At 43.6% G+C, this 17,169-nt stretch overlaps 1 protein-coding gene across 1 annotated transcript in view; it reads left to right on the top strand.

Annotated features, from left to right (window-relative positions):
* AUTS2 (activator of transcription and developmental regulator AUTS2) overlaps positions 1–16,822 on the top strand; it is a 767,477-nt gene extending 750,655 nt beyond the window's left edge. The window contains exons 13-19 of the mRNA XM_041484937.1: positions 851–880; positions 2,367–2,438; positions 6,105–6,246; positions 6,758–6,835; positions 8,125–8,208; positions 9,065–9,287; positions 14,385–16,822. Of these exons, the coding sequence (XP_041340871.1) occupies positions 851–880; positions 2,367–2,438; positions 6,105–6,246; positions 6,758–6,835; positions 8,125–8,208; positions 9,065–9,287; positions 14,385–15,624 (1,869 nt within the window). The 3' untranslated portion in view covers positions 15,625–16,822. The remainder of the gene's footprint in view (positions 1–850; positions 881–2,366; positions 2,439–6,104; positions 6,247–6,757; positions 6,836–8,124; positions 8,209–9,064; positions 9,288–14,384) is intronic.
* The last annotated feature ends 347 nt before the right edge of the window (positions 16,823–17,169 follow it).

Genomic DNA, 17,169 nt, shown 5'->3' with positions numbered 1-17,169 from the left:
AACTGGGAGTGAGTTTCGATTATTTCAAGATGATGCATTGTGCCATCACTGCGTCTGCTAAGTACCTTCTGCACCTATAAATCTCCTTTAGTACTGCATTTCAAAACAGAAAATCCAAAACAAATGAGCAGTACCCAATAAATTGAATTATTTCCCAGCAGCATTTATTGATGAAATATGGGCAAAAAAAGGGGAATAAGAAAATAATCTACTCCAAAAAAAAAAAACCCCAACAGGCGACATCAAAAATAAAAATGAGAAAATTGGGTTTTTATATGGGCCCTGTTTAGCAACATCTGTTTCAGTGTGAAAATAATGAAGGCAAAGCCCATTTATGCCAGAGAGCAGCTCGGGCAGCAGTGAGGCACAAGGCCATGACCTTGGTTGGTGGGTGGGCACACTGCTGGTGTGCAGGGCATGGCTGACCCCATTCCAGTCATCCCAGCCCCTCTGTGGGATCAAGCCCTGTCCAGTATCCAGCCTTGCCATGAGCTGAGGAGCTCTGAAAGATGAGAGCAGGAGTTTGCCCAGAGGACAGATCTGTGCCTCCATCAGTGCAGTTAACCAGCCATTTCTGCAGCATTAAATCAACAAATTGCTGCTGCTGCCAGGGGCCAGAGCTCTGTGTGAGCCTGGTGGAGCTGCTTGTCACCACTCAGGTGCCGCAGCCAGGGGGAGGGGACAGCACAGAGATGGAGGCTCAGGACTAATTATTATCCAAAAGGGCTTCATTTGAAAGTAAAATTCTAACATTTTAATTTAGTCTCTTAATGAAGCAATACAGATTTGTTAATTAGAGCAATTGTTTGAGTGACAGGCGTGTAACCAAGCTGTCATTTCTTCTTCACAGTTGACAGATCCGTTCAGGCCCATGTTGAGGGTAAGAAATCTTCCTGTGCTCCTGTTTGTCAAGCTCGGCTCAGTCCCACCAGGTTGCAGCACAGAATAATTCCAAATGAGATCTGCCAAGTGTCACCTGGGCAGTTCTGCCCTGCTTTTGGGGAGAGCACAGGCACTCCTGCAGCTCCTGATCACTCAAAGACAAGGCAGAGTTTCACAGTTGGAAGTTTTGCTCTTTTCATGCAACCCCTCATGTGAACACTTGAGTTTAAATATTGGTGATCCTTCCATCATGGTTTCCCGAGGCAAATCCCAGAGATCCTGGCAGTGATGCCCTGTTATTTCACTGCATTCTGAAGGAGTTTACTTTATTGTTTTACTGTGTGTTCTCAGTGTGTTCAGTGTGGTATGTCCCACCCAGGTATGTCACTGGCCACTGCAGACAGACAATCCACCTCAAACACAAAATATTTTAAAAATATGGATCTAAAGATCCAGTCCATCACTCATCCAAAAGGGGTTTTTATTAATTTTTCAGCATATTCAAAAAAAGGTCTAGATTTTGATTTAATGAACTTACTAAATCACTAGCACAGCCAGTTTTTGCAAATTAGCAAAAGGCTTGAGTTTAGGGTAGTATGTGAGGATTTTTTTTTTTTATTATTTAATTATTGGTTGATACACAGTTGGAACTAGAAGGCAGACCATGTGCCATAGTTTGTGAAACATTTAATTCAAAAGTAGCTTAAGGAGACTTTTGAATTCCTGTGATAATTTTTAAATCTGCAGGAGTCATTACTTATGTAGGTAACTACAGACCCCTAAGTAACAAAATTGAAGAAAGTATCTCTCAAATGAGTCTTTTTCAGACAGTTTCCTGCTGTGCTGGAAATGGAGTACAAACTCAACAGGAGGCCTAACGAGCGCTCTGGTTCCTGCCTCCCTCTCTCCTCCCTGTGACTTGGGGGGACAGGGATGATGCAAAGACCCCCCAAACAGAGTGAATTGACTGACCTCCATTGTTTTCAGCACATTTATGAGCTGAAGTCTTGGAGGGACAGACCAGCAGTTACATGAGGGAGTCAGATGAATTTTGAAAACCAGAGTGACCTTTAAAACCACTTCCATTTTCTTCTTTTGGTGGAAATGCCAATCCTACCATTTGTGGAAATGACCTGAGTGTGTAGCTGTGAACAGTCCAGCTGTGCTGGGCAGCTGCTCACAGGGACACAGCTTCACAGCTTTCAGCAGCACAAGCTGCACTCTCAGCCAGTGGCATCAGAGGATTACAGGAGCATGTCCAGCTGGAGCAGTCATGGATAGCCAGATAAATTCCCTAGCAAGGGACAAATCTTTCCAGTTCTGGTTTTCCAGGAGGATGGAGAGGGAACCCTTTGCTTCCAGTTGTTTTTGTGTAGAGATCTCCCTGACCAAAGCAGACAGGACTCAGGGTCTATTTTCTTCTAGAAATAGAATAAAGCATCACAGGTTTTTGAAAGTTACTGATTCATGCCTTGTTTTTCCAGAAACCTGGCAAGTGGTGTGCTATGCATGTTCACATCGCCTGGCAGATCTACCATCACCAACAGAAAGTCAAGGTCAGTGCCTGGGAAGCCTGGACTGGGGTGGAGGGCACAGGGAAGAGCTCAGAGAGGAAGGGCTGGCTCTCACCTGGGCACTTCTGTGCTGTGGCCAGTGCCTTGGTAAAGTCACACACACAGCACTGAGCAGAAGCCTGGTTTCTTAGGGTTGGTGTAAGGGTGAAAAGCTAAAGGCAGAGTCCCAGCAGAGTGTCTGGGATGTGCTGGAGCCAGGACAGCAGCAGATCCTGGGTGAGAGCTCCAGCTCTGTAGAGAGGAGGGGTGAAATGGAGGTGAGCTACAAGGTGGCTTTTATTTATTTATTTATATGTGGCTGAGGACACAAATGTATCAAGTTGGTTTTTTTTTCTTTGTTTTGTGGGTTTTTTTGTTTTGTTTTTTTTTTTGGTGGTTTTTTTTTTTTTTTTTTTTTTTTTTTTTGAGGCACTAGGCCTGTGTATCCACTTCCTCTTATTAATGTTCAGGGGCAGGAGAGAGTGCAGGAAGACTTTTCCTGTCCCTAGGATGCTTTACCAGTGTGGCTGCACAGGCTCCCCTCAGCCTTCCCTCACAGCCCCTCATGGCTGGAGGGTGGCACCTGGATGTGTCCAGGCTGCCCAGGCAGGCACAGCCTCTCAGGGGTGTTGTGTTATCAGACACTGCCTCACTGCGCTGAAGTTAGGGGATAGAAGTCCTGTCTTAATTATTTTTCAAGCTGTGAGACTTCAAGGGTGAAGGCCATGAGCAGTTTTCCATTCTTACTGTAACTGCATTTCCATTGCATATGGACTCTGGGAAAGTTTCTTCCCCTTTATGGTATTTTCACTGTACCCATCACTTAAAGATCTTGTGATGCTCCTACAGTTTTCAGTAAGTCAGGAATGGTTGCTGTTCTTCACTGCTTATACTTCAGGAATCAATAGCTTGTGTTAGAAATAAAATTACCAGGGAGTCCTTAGCACTTTGCAGCTTGTGTGTGCACTTGAATTGTGTAGGGTAGTGCTATAAGAATATGAAGATGTTGAACAGCTATGAAAACCTGCAGCTAATAGAGTTTAAAAATAACCCTTTTAAACAAGGTTGACAGGTTAATTTGCTGCAGTAGACATATCTCTCTTCTCTGCTTCCTTATGTTTCCCTTGCTAGTGATCTTCATTCATCTTCCCATTATCAAAAAAGACAAGATTATAGACCTAGAGAGTTATATGTCCTTTTTTTTATTTTATTGAAAAGGTATTTTCTTGAAATGAAATTATTATTCCCATGCTATCTGTGTCCTTTGAATCTTCCTTGATTTGATATTCAGAGAGAGGTCAAACCAGTATATTTATAACTCACAGTAAATGCCATTTTCATGCAGCCATTTCTTTTACCTCATACTTTTCCACCTTGCATGTTAAAAAAAAAGGAAGACTAAAGCCCAGAAGCACATGAAGGATGTTGCTTGAGTTTTTGAGGCTGTGCATGATGATATTTTCAGGAATAATTGAGAAGTGTGTCTGGTCAGTCAGGAGAGTTGGGGTGTCCCTGGATACACAGGAACCGTGTCCCCATCCTGATGTGACCACAAAGGTGAATCTCTGCCCAAAGGCTCACACAGGACATTTCTCCTTCTCCTTACTCACTGCCATGGTTTGAAGGTGCCTTTTCTTCTGCACAAGCTGAAGGTGCTGCCTGACCACAGAGCAGGGAATCAAATGGGCTGTTTCCAGTTTGCATGCAGTGCCACAGGACTGCTGCCAGTAACGATCCGGCCCAGTAATTGATTGCAGAGGGCAGCAGCAGGCACTGAAGGAGCAGGCACAATGGGAAACTTTAAAACACAACCTTCCTGACCTCAGGAAAAATTGCATGCAGCTGTGGATGCTGTTTGGCTGCCTGTGCCTCTGCAGCAAGACCTGGCTAACCTCTGCACACCTCAGGGATTCAACAGGGCTGCACAGCAGTCGGGGCACAGAGCACATTTACACCCTTCCTACACTGCCCACTGCTCAGGACAGGATTTATGCTCCATAATTGGGCCTCTCTCCTTTAGGAAGGGCCTTACAGCCTGATCTAAGAGCAGTGCAGACAGTTACATTGATTTTTGTGGGCAGCACGCTCAGGTGTTACACATTTTCTGGAAATATATTAGGAAGGATTGGCATCCAGGGGCTGCTCTCCTGAACAGCAGCTGGGGAGAAAAGAAATCTGACCATTTCCCTGGTACTATTTTAAGGTAAACCAACACATTCAGAAATCTTTTAACACATCCATGGTATTCCTGTTCCTCTTCAGACAGGGGATTTGTTCGTTATTTAGAGCAGCACCATTCATATGGCTGCAATTAAAGCTTCAGCCAGCTTTTGCTATTCTGAGTAATGCCTGTCAGGGGTTTATAACTTGGTTGTTAAAAAAGAATAAAAAGAGTTCACAGCATAAAAATCTGGCACACAGGCTTCAACTGAGGCATTTGTATTTTCTGAACTCCTTTTAACTATTAAAGCACTTCAGTGTTACTTCCTTAAAAGCCTTGACCTTGACTTGGCCACCTTTGCAGTTTCAGTATTCTTGCAGGCCATTATCTCCAGACATAGATAATGCCTTTGTTTCCCTTTTTTTTTTTTTTCTTGTTTTCCTTCTTTTTTTCTTTTTTTTTTTTTTTTGTTCTCATGTTTCACAGAGATTTCTAACACTTGAAAAACAGCTATGAGGCATGCACATTAATTTGATCATAACTTTTTAATATGCATATTTATATCATTGTAATAGTCTGTACTCGGGGCTGGCACAGTATTAAATACTGATTTATAAAGCGTAGCCTGCTCCAGAGCTATTGTTAAGATCTCCTGGTTCCTTGTTATCCATTTATAAATCCTTTCAGCTGCCCTGCACAATTAATCAGCAATCTGCATTTAGGGAGTTCTGGCAGCACAGGTAATTGGGAATTTGGTTTTCTTCCTTCATTCTATAAAACTACTGAAGTGGGCACCCCTGAAATGGGGATGTGGCACAAAGAAGAGCACATCCTTTATCCACTTACCACTCACAATGCAGCTGCCTCAGCAAATTCCCCTCACAAGAGGGAGGCTGCTGACTTTAACACATGTAAATAAAGACATGCAGTGCTTTGAGTGTGGAGTGGGAGCTGTCAAAGTGGGACTCAACCACTCCTGCTCTGCACTCTGGTTCCTTTCAGCCCCTCACTGCAGGCTGAGGGGCACTGGAGGATGCTTTGCATCCAGCATTTCTTGGTGGCAGCTTTCCCTTGGGAATGAGTGGTTCTGGTGTCCATGTCTGGTCTTTCAGCACCCCTGCCCAGCTGGGACCAGGGCCAATCTGACATTCCCATTTATTATTGTGGGACAGACCTGTCCTTATAGCTCAGCAAGTGTCTGAGGCCTCTTCAGAGAGTTTTATGTTTGTTGTTGAAGGCAGCTCTGAACACCCTGGAGGGGTGGGTGTGAGCATATGTGAAAACACTGGTGAAATTAGCAGGAAATATGCAGGAGCCTGAGCTTTTCCCTCTTTGCCTTAGATCTCCCTTCCAGGAAAAGAGCTGTGCACCTGTGCTTGGGGTCCCAAAAGCCAATATTTTTGTTAAAATATCAGTATGAATGAACTGTTCTACCCACATCATTCTGGAAGTGCCTTTTGCTGTTACCTTCTCAGACAGTCTCTTCCAAGTCCTGTTTTCCGTTTCAGAAACAGATGCAGTCTGACCCACACAAGCTGGACTTTGGCCTGAAACCAGAATTTCTGAGCAGGCCACCAGGCCCCAGCCTTTTTGGAGCCATCCACCACCCCCATGACCTGGCTCGGCCATCAACTCTCTTCTCCACAGCCAGTGAGTACTGAAAGTGAAATCCCCTTCTTGCTCCTTGCTCATTCAAATGCTGATCCTTGCCATGAATTTCCCATATGCTTTGGCTTATGAACTCTCTGCAAGACATGCCAGGGGCTATTAGTCTATTTGATAAATATTTAAAAATTATTCTGTATGCTTTTATAAAAAGTCCAACCTGCTGGAACACTGCTAGGTAGTAAATGAAGGAACATTTCCCCACAGAGTGATGTCTCATGCATCGTGGAGATCAGATGTTGGAAATAAGGTGTATTTCACACGCATTTCCTTTTTGTTTCTGACCTGAAACATTCACTCCCCTGCATTCCTTATCCTCTATCTGGGATTTTCTGTTTGGAAAAGCAGCTGCTCTTTGCATAGGACCCTGCAAGCCCCATGCAGGGCACAGCAATGTCAGCTCACATGAGCTGTTACAGAAGGGACAGCCCAGAGCACAGCGAGTCTCTCTCTGAGCCTTTGCTGGGAATTGACCCCTTTTGCTTTGTTTTGGCAGGTGGGGGGCACCCAGCCGGGACCCCTTTTGGCCCACCACCCCACCACAGCAACTTCCTCAACCCAGCTGCTCACTTAGGTACGTCCTCTCTCAGCTCGGGGGAATACAGCTCAGACACTGACCACTGAGAAATGACAGACTTCCTCTGGGGAGACACTCTGACTAGTCTGCTTATTAACCTTCACAAATGGCACATTTTAGCTGTTTAATTTTTGTCTTTACCCAGGTAGAAGTTCTAAATACACAAAGAAAGTGTCACTGACTGTGTTTAGAAGTACTTCTGGACATTAGAGGAGCAGAGTGACAAGGCCGGCTGGGTTTCATTTGAGTTATGCTTAGAACCAGTCAAAAAATGCCTTAAGGGCAAGACTTTGGATCACAGAGATGTTTCTTTCCTAACTCCTATTTAGATATCTGTTTTTCCACTAAAGTGAATAGGAAACATAGCTTTAAAATCTTGTGACCTGGTTTCATGTGTCAGTTAGTGAAAATTGGTGATTACATATTAAAAACCAGAACCACCCAAGTTACCAGATGTTGTTATTTCCTTTCTAGCTTACTGCTTTTGTAATAAGGTGGTCTGCTTCTTATGGGAGCATCCAAGACCAAGACTTTAAATTGGCATTTTATTTTGCATGGGGAAGGATTTGGGAGGGTCACCAAACTGGTACAGCAAACAGACAATGCAGGTTTATCATTCTGCACTTTGCTGCCTATGGAAAATGCTAGCTTTGGGCTTCTTTTTCTCTGTGTTGGTATTTATCAGAAGTGACTTCATCAAAATTGTTAGGCTGCTCCAAAATAAAATGAGAATTTGCTTTATATGATTTTCCTGTTGTCTGTATGCATTAACTAAAAAAATTATTCCAGCATTTTTCAGTCCATACTAGTTTTTTGTGTATTATGAGCAATAAGCACCAAGGGAATCACCGAATGCTCAGGCCAGCATGACATGTCAGTGGAACAGGACATTTTATTTATACCCTGGCTCTGGTTTAGTGAACATGGCCTGAAGTTGTTTGGAGCACAATTGCCAGAGTTAATGATAGTCTGACTAGCCAGGGACATTTCCTGAGGAAGGAAATAAAAGGAAGTAAAACTGGAGATGCTTGCAGGTTTCAAATGAAGTATCATGTCCATTTTAACATCTTGATTTTCATTAAGAGTGATTTTTTTAGTAGATGATGCCATGGGTATGGCCAGGAACAAAGGCAGTGTTTTGTGTCCCAGCCCCTCAGAACCCTGCTGTGTGTGGGGGCACGCTGTTCCAGCACTGCTGGGCACATCTGGGTGCAGGGGAGCGCCGCAGTGGTGCTGGGTGGGAGCTGGCATCCTCAGGGGTTTCAGCTGTTTGTGTTGGTTTGCAGAGCCCTTCAACCGGCCGGCGTCGTTCAGCGGCCTCACCGCCGTGGGCAGCAACGCCTTCGGGGGGCTCGGGAACCCCACAGTCAGTGAGTACCTGGGCCATGGCCCTCCCTGCTCTGCAGCTCGCCAGGGCCACGCAGGGGACTCTTGGCTCTCTTTTGTACTGATTGCTTACATCACCTACCACTAAAAGATGGGAATTTGGAAAGCAACCTTTTCCAGTTGTCAGTAATGTTTTTTGTTAATTACCTAATAGTTTGGGTTCAGCCTAGTGCTAAATGTTTCCATTACATTGTTCATTAAAAAAAAAAAAATAGAGCCTTTGAGTGTTTGTGAAATTTCCCACGGTTTTGTTGCATGTTCAGAAGTAAATAATGTGTGCAGCTAGGGAGTTGTGGATGGAGACTTTTTTTTTCCTTTCTCACCAGTAATTCAGGCCATGTGCCTGGAAATATCCCTAACCTGCATTTACTAGTCCAGGTTCATCAACATTTTTCTAAATTTAGCCAGTCACAGAAAATCATCCTTTTAAAAGTCACTCTCTTTCTTCATACTTCAAATCTGGCATGATTTTGGTCACATTTTATTTTGGTTCAGGATCAAATGCAACAAGTTTCATTATTTATAGTCCCTATAACAGTCATTTCCTGATGCCTCCAAAACATTTGGAATAAGGATCATTGTCACTTTTATCTTACTCCTTCATCCCTTGTCAATTTTATCCACAGCATTTCCCTTTCCAATTAAAAGAGCTGTCAGATGCCTGCCCATTTTTAGGAATGAGACCCTCTAATGAATCTCTGTTAATTTCCTTTCCTTTTCCAGCTCCCAATAATATGTATTCATTTTAACTCTGAGTGCTGTAAAAGTTGTTTTGGTAAGTACCTTCACTAGAGCATACCTTTTTCTTAAACCTTTTTGTTTTCCACTTCACCATTTCAGCACCCAACTCAATGTTCGGCCACAAGGATGGCCCCAGTATGCAGAGCTTTAGCAACCCTCACGAGCCCTGGAACCGACTGCACCGAACTCCTCCTTCGTTCCCGACCCCTCCGCCCTGGCTGAAGCCAGGAGAGCTGGAGCGCAGTTCATCTGCTGCAGCTCATGACAGAGATAGAGATGTAGATAAACGAGACTCATCTGTTAGTAAAGATGACAAAGAAAGGTACGAAAGAACACTTCCAAGAATTGTCTAGTTCAAAGCTTGGGGCTCCGTTCCGCTTTTAACCCTCCCCAGCCTGGCACGTTGTGAACCCAGAGCTTCACCAGAGGCACACCTGGAGCTGTCCCCATGGTTGCACCACAGAGGCAGGTTTGCAGCTCAGGTGTTCCTCTCTGCAAGGTTTTTCTTCCCACTTGCACTGCACACTTCACCTGAAGGAGCTTTGCTGGAGCCCAGTTCAGGCAGTGTCAAGTGGGAATAGAATCAGACCCACCCACTCTTACCTTGTGGGTCACATTGTTGTAGGTCTTCTGAAGGGTTAACTTGGAGATAGTGCCTGACAGGATGGAAAAATGGATTCTGAAGTCTATCAGATACTTATCTGCACCCTCAAATACTTAAACAACTTTGTAAATCAGACCTTGTCTGCAAAACAAGTAACACTTCCTCCCTCCTCAAAAAACGGCCTGACCAGAGGAACTAGTGCTAAAGGTGTGAGCTGAGAAGACTAAAATGCACCAGGAATGTCATGTGCCAAAACCATAGCAAGCTTCAGAGCATGCCGTTCATGAAAAGCACCTTCTTTCCTCTCAAAGGAGTCCCTACACTTGCACTGCTGTTAACACACCTTCCAACACAATTTCTGTTCAGTGTTTTACATGGACTTGCATGCTCACATGTCCAGGCTGGGAAGGGTTAATGGAAAGTGAAACCTGGTCATATTTATTTTTTTGTCAGGACTGTTCCCATTATTCAGTTAACGCAGTAAAAATTCCTCTTAACATTGCAGTACCAAATTTATAAGAGTTTGCCATTCAGCAAGTGTCATGCCTTCCTTGAAAACTGTAGAGAGGCTGATTTCAGCTTTTTCAGTTGTGGCTTGATGGCTTTCCTGTTAAGTTTGCACATTACTACATAATGGCTATTTGTTTCTAATATTTTAATCTAAAAGAATATTTAGGAGATGTGCTTTTCTGACTTCTCTGTCACTAACCCAAAGATACGCATTAGTAGCCTTTTCTAAAAGAAGTTATGCTAACACATTAGATATTCTAAAACTACATGTAAGAGCTTTTCTGCATTGTTCTAAAAGAAAGGCGAACTACAGATCTTTTCACCTACATTTTCCATTTGGAATATTTTCTGTTTGGTAGCATAGCTTCATTATTTTCATGTCTGATGTTAATGCTTCAAAAGAAATTGCTGTTACAAATTGGGTTTTCTGTCCTGCAAAAGGCTTAAGCATGTGAGTAACTTTACTGGCTTGAATGGCAAAGCATTTTAGTTACTGTGATCTGGGTACACTGTAGAATTATGTGATTATTTTGGTTGCTGTTTTGTTGTTTTCTCATGAAGTATTCTGCTGAAAAAAATCCCTTACTGAAAACATTCCTTGCAAGCTGCTTTGGATTGCCTGAACTCCGTGTCATAGCTCAGAACATATTTCTTTTCAATAATTTGAGAGCTTAGCAGTAAGCATCATCCATCCCTCATACTTGTGCACAGTTCCAGCTTGCAGTGAGTGCAGTCCTGGTTTCACCCCTGCAGCGCTGCTGTGTGCCCAGCTCTGTGGGCTGGGACATGGCACTCTGCAGCATGTTCACACTGTGGGCTGTGTGAGGAGAGGCTGAGAATCCCTTTCCAGAGCTGTACTCCCTGTGGAGAGAATCTCTGAGGAGTTGAGAGCCTCTCCTACCTCCTCCTTAACATTCAGTGGCACTCAGTGGGGTGAGCACAGAGCTTTCTAGTTGGGGGCCCAAGCTTTGTTATCTACTTGAAATTAATGTGCCGAAGCAGGAGGAGCTGGGAATCACACCCAGAGGTTTGATTTCATCTCTAAATCATCTGGTCATCAAGGGTCTAACATTACCAACCCAGGAATGGCCCAGGTAGCCAAAAGCATTGACCTCAACTCCTGCCTGCAGTGGAAAGGTCTCTCTGAGCTTGGAGCTCCCCACCTAAGGTCGGTGTTGGATGGGGTGGGGATCCCTGGTGGCTCCTCTTGGATCAGCTGCATGGCCTGTGCACCACAGCCCCTTCCAGGCAGACTGAGAGAGGTGAATCCCTCAGACAGCCCAGAGAGTTAGAGCTGCAGCAGTGATCCTTTCCTGGCTGGGAGTGGCACTGCAGAGCCCTGACTGCTCCTGGAAGGGCTCTGCATGTCCCTTCCAGCTCAGGGTATTCTGGGACTCTGTAATCGACTGCAGTTGTGGAAGGGTTTTTTTAAAGACTCTTTCATTCCAGCCCAACATTAGGGGGAAAAAAAAAAGTAAAAATAGCAAATGTGAAAAGCAGGATTTATTACTTCTCAGCAGTATTTTTAAAAGATGTCACTGAACACTTCCAGTATAATCATAATGGCATTTAAGGGTCTGCAATCCTAGAGCATTAAACCAAACAAATCAAGAATCTGTTGATCTTTCAATCAATATAAATGAGGCGCACACCTCGGCATAAGAAAATCAGTATTTTTCAATGTAGCACACAGCCTCAGAACTTCTCTTACTTGGTAGTAAGTTCATTGGATAATGTGATTTTAAGTTTCTTCTTTGTGGAGGCAGTGGCTTAGAGCTGTTCTCATATTATCAACCTAAGGAGCTCTTGACAAATGTGAGGATTAAAAAGTTCTTCCTTCTCTGTCCACTGGGCTATGTGCAACTCACTTAAATGAGCTGGATAATCAGGAGCCTCTTGAGATGTTACCAACACTGTCATTGAATATAATGACATTGGCAAAGGAATTTGTCATTTTGGTTGCACATATATTTCTCCTTAGTTACAGAAGACAGCTGTTATTTTTTTCTAAATTTTATGTCATTTAAAGTACATCAATTATATGGAAAATTGATTAAATATCAACAAAAGGACTGAATGAGCTTTTGTAGGGAAATAAAACATTTAAGGCTACCCTCTGAACTAGTCCCATGAGCAAAATAAATAAAAGATTAGGTATTGCAGAGCCCACAAGCCAGTGTTTTCCCATCAAATTAAAATAATTGAACCTTCATGTTGAGAATACTTCACTGGAGGACCTTGACTTGGTCTCCCTGTGTCCAGATGTGGAAGCTGTTAAATGCCTGAACTCTTGGTGGAAAGCAAGTGGAAGGAAATTAGAACTAGGATGTGATTTCCAGACTGTTCAGGTCCCATTGAATGAAGGCAGCACCTGATCCCAAGCAGTGAAGTGCTAGACAGTGCAGACGAGGCAGGCTGAATCAGATGCTCCATCTTCCAAGTGTTTTCCAAGAGTCACATTCTGGAATTTGGAGGTCTCTCAGACATGGCCCATGAAATGACAGTTTCAACAGTTCAGTCTAGACACAGCAGAAGATGCACCTGGTGAAATTTGAATGAGAGTTTCCTTCTCCCAGGCATTTTTTCTGCATTTGCTGCAGTTTCACTGTCCAAAAGGTACCTAGAGGTACAAATCTCACACAGCTCAGCAAAAAAAGTAGGTAGCAGAAATTGTACAGGTGAAGGAGCAAGTGTTCACTGTGGAGTCACCCTCTGAGCTGCCCTTGAGCAGCCAGTACTGCTGATCTTGCCCAGAGTGTCTCCTGCTGGTGACACCCAGCCTTCAGGTGACACCAGCACCCATGTCAGTGGAGCTGAGGGGAGGCCTCACTGCTTACCCTTTCCACAGAATCCCAGAATAGCTGGGGAAGGGACCTCTGGAGATCATCCACTCCAATGCCCTGCTGAGGCAGGGCCACCCAGAGCAGGTGACACTGGAACGTGCCAGGTGGGTTTTGTCTTCACAGAGACCTCCCTGGGCATCCTGTTCCATGCTCTGCCACCCTCAGTGGAAAGAAGGTCTTTCTATGCTGAGGTAGAACTTCTTGTATTTTAGTTTCTGGCCATAAATAATTGTTGCTTTAACAATTGTCCCTCATCCCACATGGAACAGAATTTCCATGCTCAGCAAACAGCACGTGTCCAGCACTGAATATGTGGAGCTGTCTTTATGGAGCGATTCCAACTCAGAGGTCAATTGAAATTACTAGGAGGTTAAAATCATTGGAACTAAGAGATTAGATTCACCTTGTGGATTTGATTAGTTTTAAATGGGAGAGCTTTTTCACTTAGTGTTGCCCATAAAAACTGGTCAACACTACTTCCTGAAAATAATTTAGATGGAACCCATTTCCATATTTAGATTTTTGTTCACTGCCAGACAATAATTCCCCAATCTTTTGTGCACCAATACTAGGTTTGAAAGATGGAATGAATTCACAGTATTTTCTGACTTTGTAGCATTGGCCCTGTCCTGCTCAGTTTGTTTTAACCTAGAAATGGGAAGGGTTGGTCATCTGAGGAGCAGCTGACTCCAGGCATGGTGTTTTCAGAGCCAGTCTGAAGGATGGACAGACAGAGCAGACTTATCTCTGCTGAGGAGGTCAGCACAAAATCTCTATGATGGGCAGCTCTGTTAAACACTTGCACTGAGGGTCACTGCACACTCAGGGAACTGCCTTCCTGTCAGAGGGCTGGGTTGGCATCAGTATTGGTGGTACTTGAAAGGATTTTGTCTCAGTTTGAAGTAAATGGAATTGTGAAAAGTAAATTGAAAAGCCAGATGTTTGAAGAGAATAGAGGAGAGAAGTTAGTGGTGCACATAGGTCTGGAAATGTTCTTAAAAGTAATTTGAAAAAATAGTAATCTATTTTCCCAAATATATTCTTAATAGAAGAAGTAGGTAGAATACTATTAACCGTATAATTTGTATTTAAGTGCCTCACTTTTTGGGTGAAATGAGTATGTTTTTACTTTTCTCTCTCTTCTTTGCAAACATTTAAAGTCTTTGAAATCCATGTCCTAGAGCTAGATTCCCATGGGAGCCTTCTGTGGAGTTCAGTGTTTGAGATCTCAGTCAGATTCTTCACAGAGCAGCTTTGGAGATCTGCTGCGATGAGATAACAGAGTAGGCCAAGTTTAGAGATGGGATGTTCTGAAGTTTTTGGGTGTGCCAAAGGCACAGTGCATTTACTGGTGCACGTCACCAGCTCTCTGCAAAGCTTGAGTAGAAAGCCAGGCAGTCTGATGCTTTGTTTTCTTTGCAGAGTTTCTCATGCCTTCATTTCACACTTCTCTTTCTTGTAGGGAGAGCATTGAGAAAAGACACTCCAGCCATCCTTCGCCAGCACCTATCCATCCAGTAAACTCCCTCGGACATAACCGCAGCTCAAGTGAGCAGATCAGGAGCCATCTGAATCCCGAGGTTCGAGAAAAAGAGAAACCCAAAGAACGAGAGAGGGATCACTCCGAATCTCGGAAGGAAATTAATGTTGAAGAGCACAAGGTGAAGGACAACTACGTTTCGGAGAAAGAAGGCCTGAGCCATGAAAGCCGAGTGGTGGAAGAGTCTAAGCAAATGCCCAGGGTTCCTTCCCCCTATGCCAGGCCCCCCGTTGTGGAGAGCACCAGGCCTAACAGCACTTCCAACCGCGAGGCCGACAGGAAGAACGAGCCGGCGTATGATAACCCGAAGAAAAGCAACGAAGTCAAGGTGAAGGAAGAGCGAAAGGAAGACCATGATGTTCAGCCTGAGGGACCTCAGACTCATAGGTCATCTGATCAGCCACCACCTATATCCACATCTAACGTCCATCCAAGTCCTTTAGTGTCTATGCCCATGACTGTAGGTGTGACTGGTATACATCACATGAACAGCATCAGTGGCCTGGACAGGACTCGCATGATGACCCCTTTTATGGGAATTAGCCCAATTCCTGGTGGAGAACGTTTCCCCTATCCTTCTTTCCACTGGGATCCAATGAGAGATCCCTTGAGAGATCCCTACAGAGAGCTGGATATTCATCGGAGAGACCCCCTGGGCAGAGACTTTTTGCTAAGAAATGACCCTCTCCATCGCCTCTCTACGCCAAGGTTGTATGAAGCAGACAGGTCATTCAGGGATCGGGAACCTCACGACTACAACCACCACCACCCCCACCACCACCCTCTGTCCGTGGACCCGCGCCGGGAGCACGAGAGGGGCACTCACCTGGACGAGCGGGAGCGGCTGCACATGCTCCGCGAGGACTACGAGCACGCGCGCCTGCACTCGGTGCACCCCGCCGCCCTGGACGGGCACCTGCCCCACCCCGGCCTCCTCACGCCAGGACTGCCCAGCATGCACTACCCCCGCGTCAGTCCCCCCACGGGACACCAGAACGGCCTCCTCAATAAAACTCCCCCCACAGCAGCTCTCAGTGCCCCTCCACCTCTCATCTCCACGCTGGGCCCTCGGCCCGGCTCTCCCAGAAGGACTACTCCTCTGTCCACAGAGATGAGAGAGAGACCTCCCTCTCACACCCTCAAGGACATCGAAGCTCGATAAGCAGAGTGAGACTCAATGAAAATCAGAGCAAGAGGGACAAAAACCTTGTAAATGAACATAATATAAAGACCTTCTTACGAGTCATTGATACAGACTGGGGATATGACCCACTGTACAATATGTATAGACCTGAGTGCAAAGATTTTGAAATGATTTTTTTTGTATATTATATGTTGAAATTTTCCAGATCTTTTAGCCAATGTTCCATATGTTCCTCGTGTCTCCTACTCTATTTTATTTCTAGTTTAAAAATTTCAAAATTTGAACTGAAGAACAAGACATCAGTCTGAGTGATTTGACTAGAAACAAGCCACCACCAATGTCAACCCACAAAGCTCTTTCAAACCAGAAGTGAAGTCAATTGTAGATATTTATGTAAAAAGATTGCTTCATGGATTAATGGTTCATATATGCAAAAAGGGTAAGATGAAAGCTTTACTTTGTACAAATGTAAATAGATAAAATTAAGTAACATAATACATTAATACTTCTTAAACTGTGCTATTTGCAAACTTAATATTGATCAACACAGTCTGCTTATGCTGTGTTACTTATATTGTTATAGACAGCTAAACCCCTTCAACTATGCAATGAATTTTAAGGCTTTTCACAAAAGCCTTTATAACTCAAAGGAGCCTTTTCAACACACAACATAATTAAAGTCATATTTTCCCTGAACAAGGTCATTTCTAATGGAAGCCTACTTCTCTTGTTTTGATGAAGAAACAGCCCTTCAGAGGTGTAATTTTCTGTGTGAACCCTTGCATCAGGCTGCTGAGGTCACTGTAGCTCGTGTGTCCCTTGGATGGTGTCAGGGTTAGTGCTCTGTGATCACTGATATGGAGTCATGGCAGATTGGGTTTCAGTCATATTAATCTGGGTTAAATGGTAATAATGGAATGCTGGAGATTTTCCAGAACTTTTGTCACTTAACATGTCAAATTTATTTTGGGGAGAACATCTGCTTATAGCCATTCTTGTCTGGTTTTATTGCCAGTGTGTCATTTTTATCTGTACACACATTTTTTTGTGTTAAGTGATTTTTAACTACATTGAAACAAATCCTACAAGAAAGAGAATACTTTTCTAAATGATGGATATGTTTTCACTGTGGATCAGTAGTTTAATTAATGAATCCGTTGCAGATTTCATAATGGAATTTATTGTATTTCAGTTGGTAATAAAAGTCTGTGAATAGTTAACAGGTCAGCCTTGTTGTTCCCTAATCATAGAAGACATGAAATAACCTGAAGAACATGGTCCTTTTTAAAAATATGCATCAATCTTCTGAAATCTGTCTTTTCATAACACACTTTTTTATAATGCGTTAAGTTTCTTGTCTAAATATTTGGAGAGAATATGACTTTATCAGAGAGAATTCAATATCTTGTGTACTGGACTGTAAAATATATGTATGAAATAAAATTAGTTCCATTGGTCTTCTAGTGTATTAAAGTGCTAACCCAAGTTGTTACCCTGTTTTGGCAAAAAAAAAGAAAAAAAGAAAAAAGTTAACTACAAACAGTTGTTTCTAATGATCAGAGA

This window comes from Pyrgilauda ruficollis, unplaced genomic scaffold, assembly GCF_017590135.1.
Source record: "Pyrgilauda ruficollis isolate IOZ18807 unplaced genomic scaffold, ASM1759013v1 scaffold69, whole genome shotgun sequence".
Taxonomy (NCBI): domain Eukaryota; kingdom Metazoa; phylum Chordata; class Aves; order Passeriformes; family Passeridae; genus Pyrgilauda; species Pyrgilauda ruficollis.
Note: the sequence above shows the minus strand (reverse complement) of the source record. Positions and strands in the feature narration are given on the sequence as shown.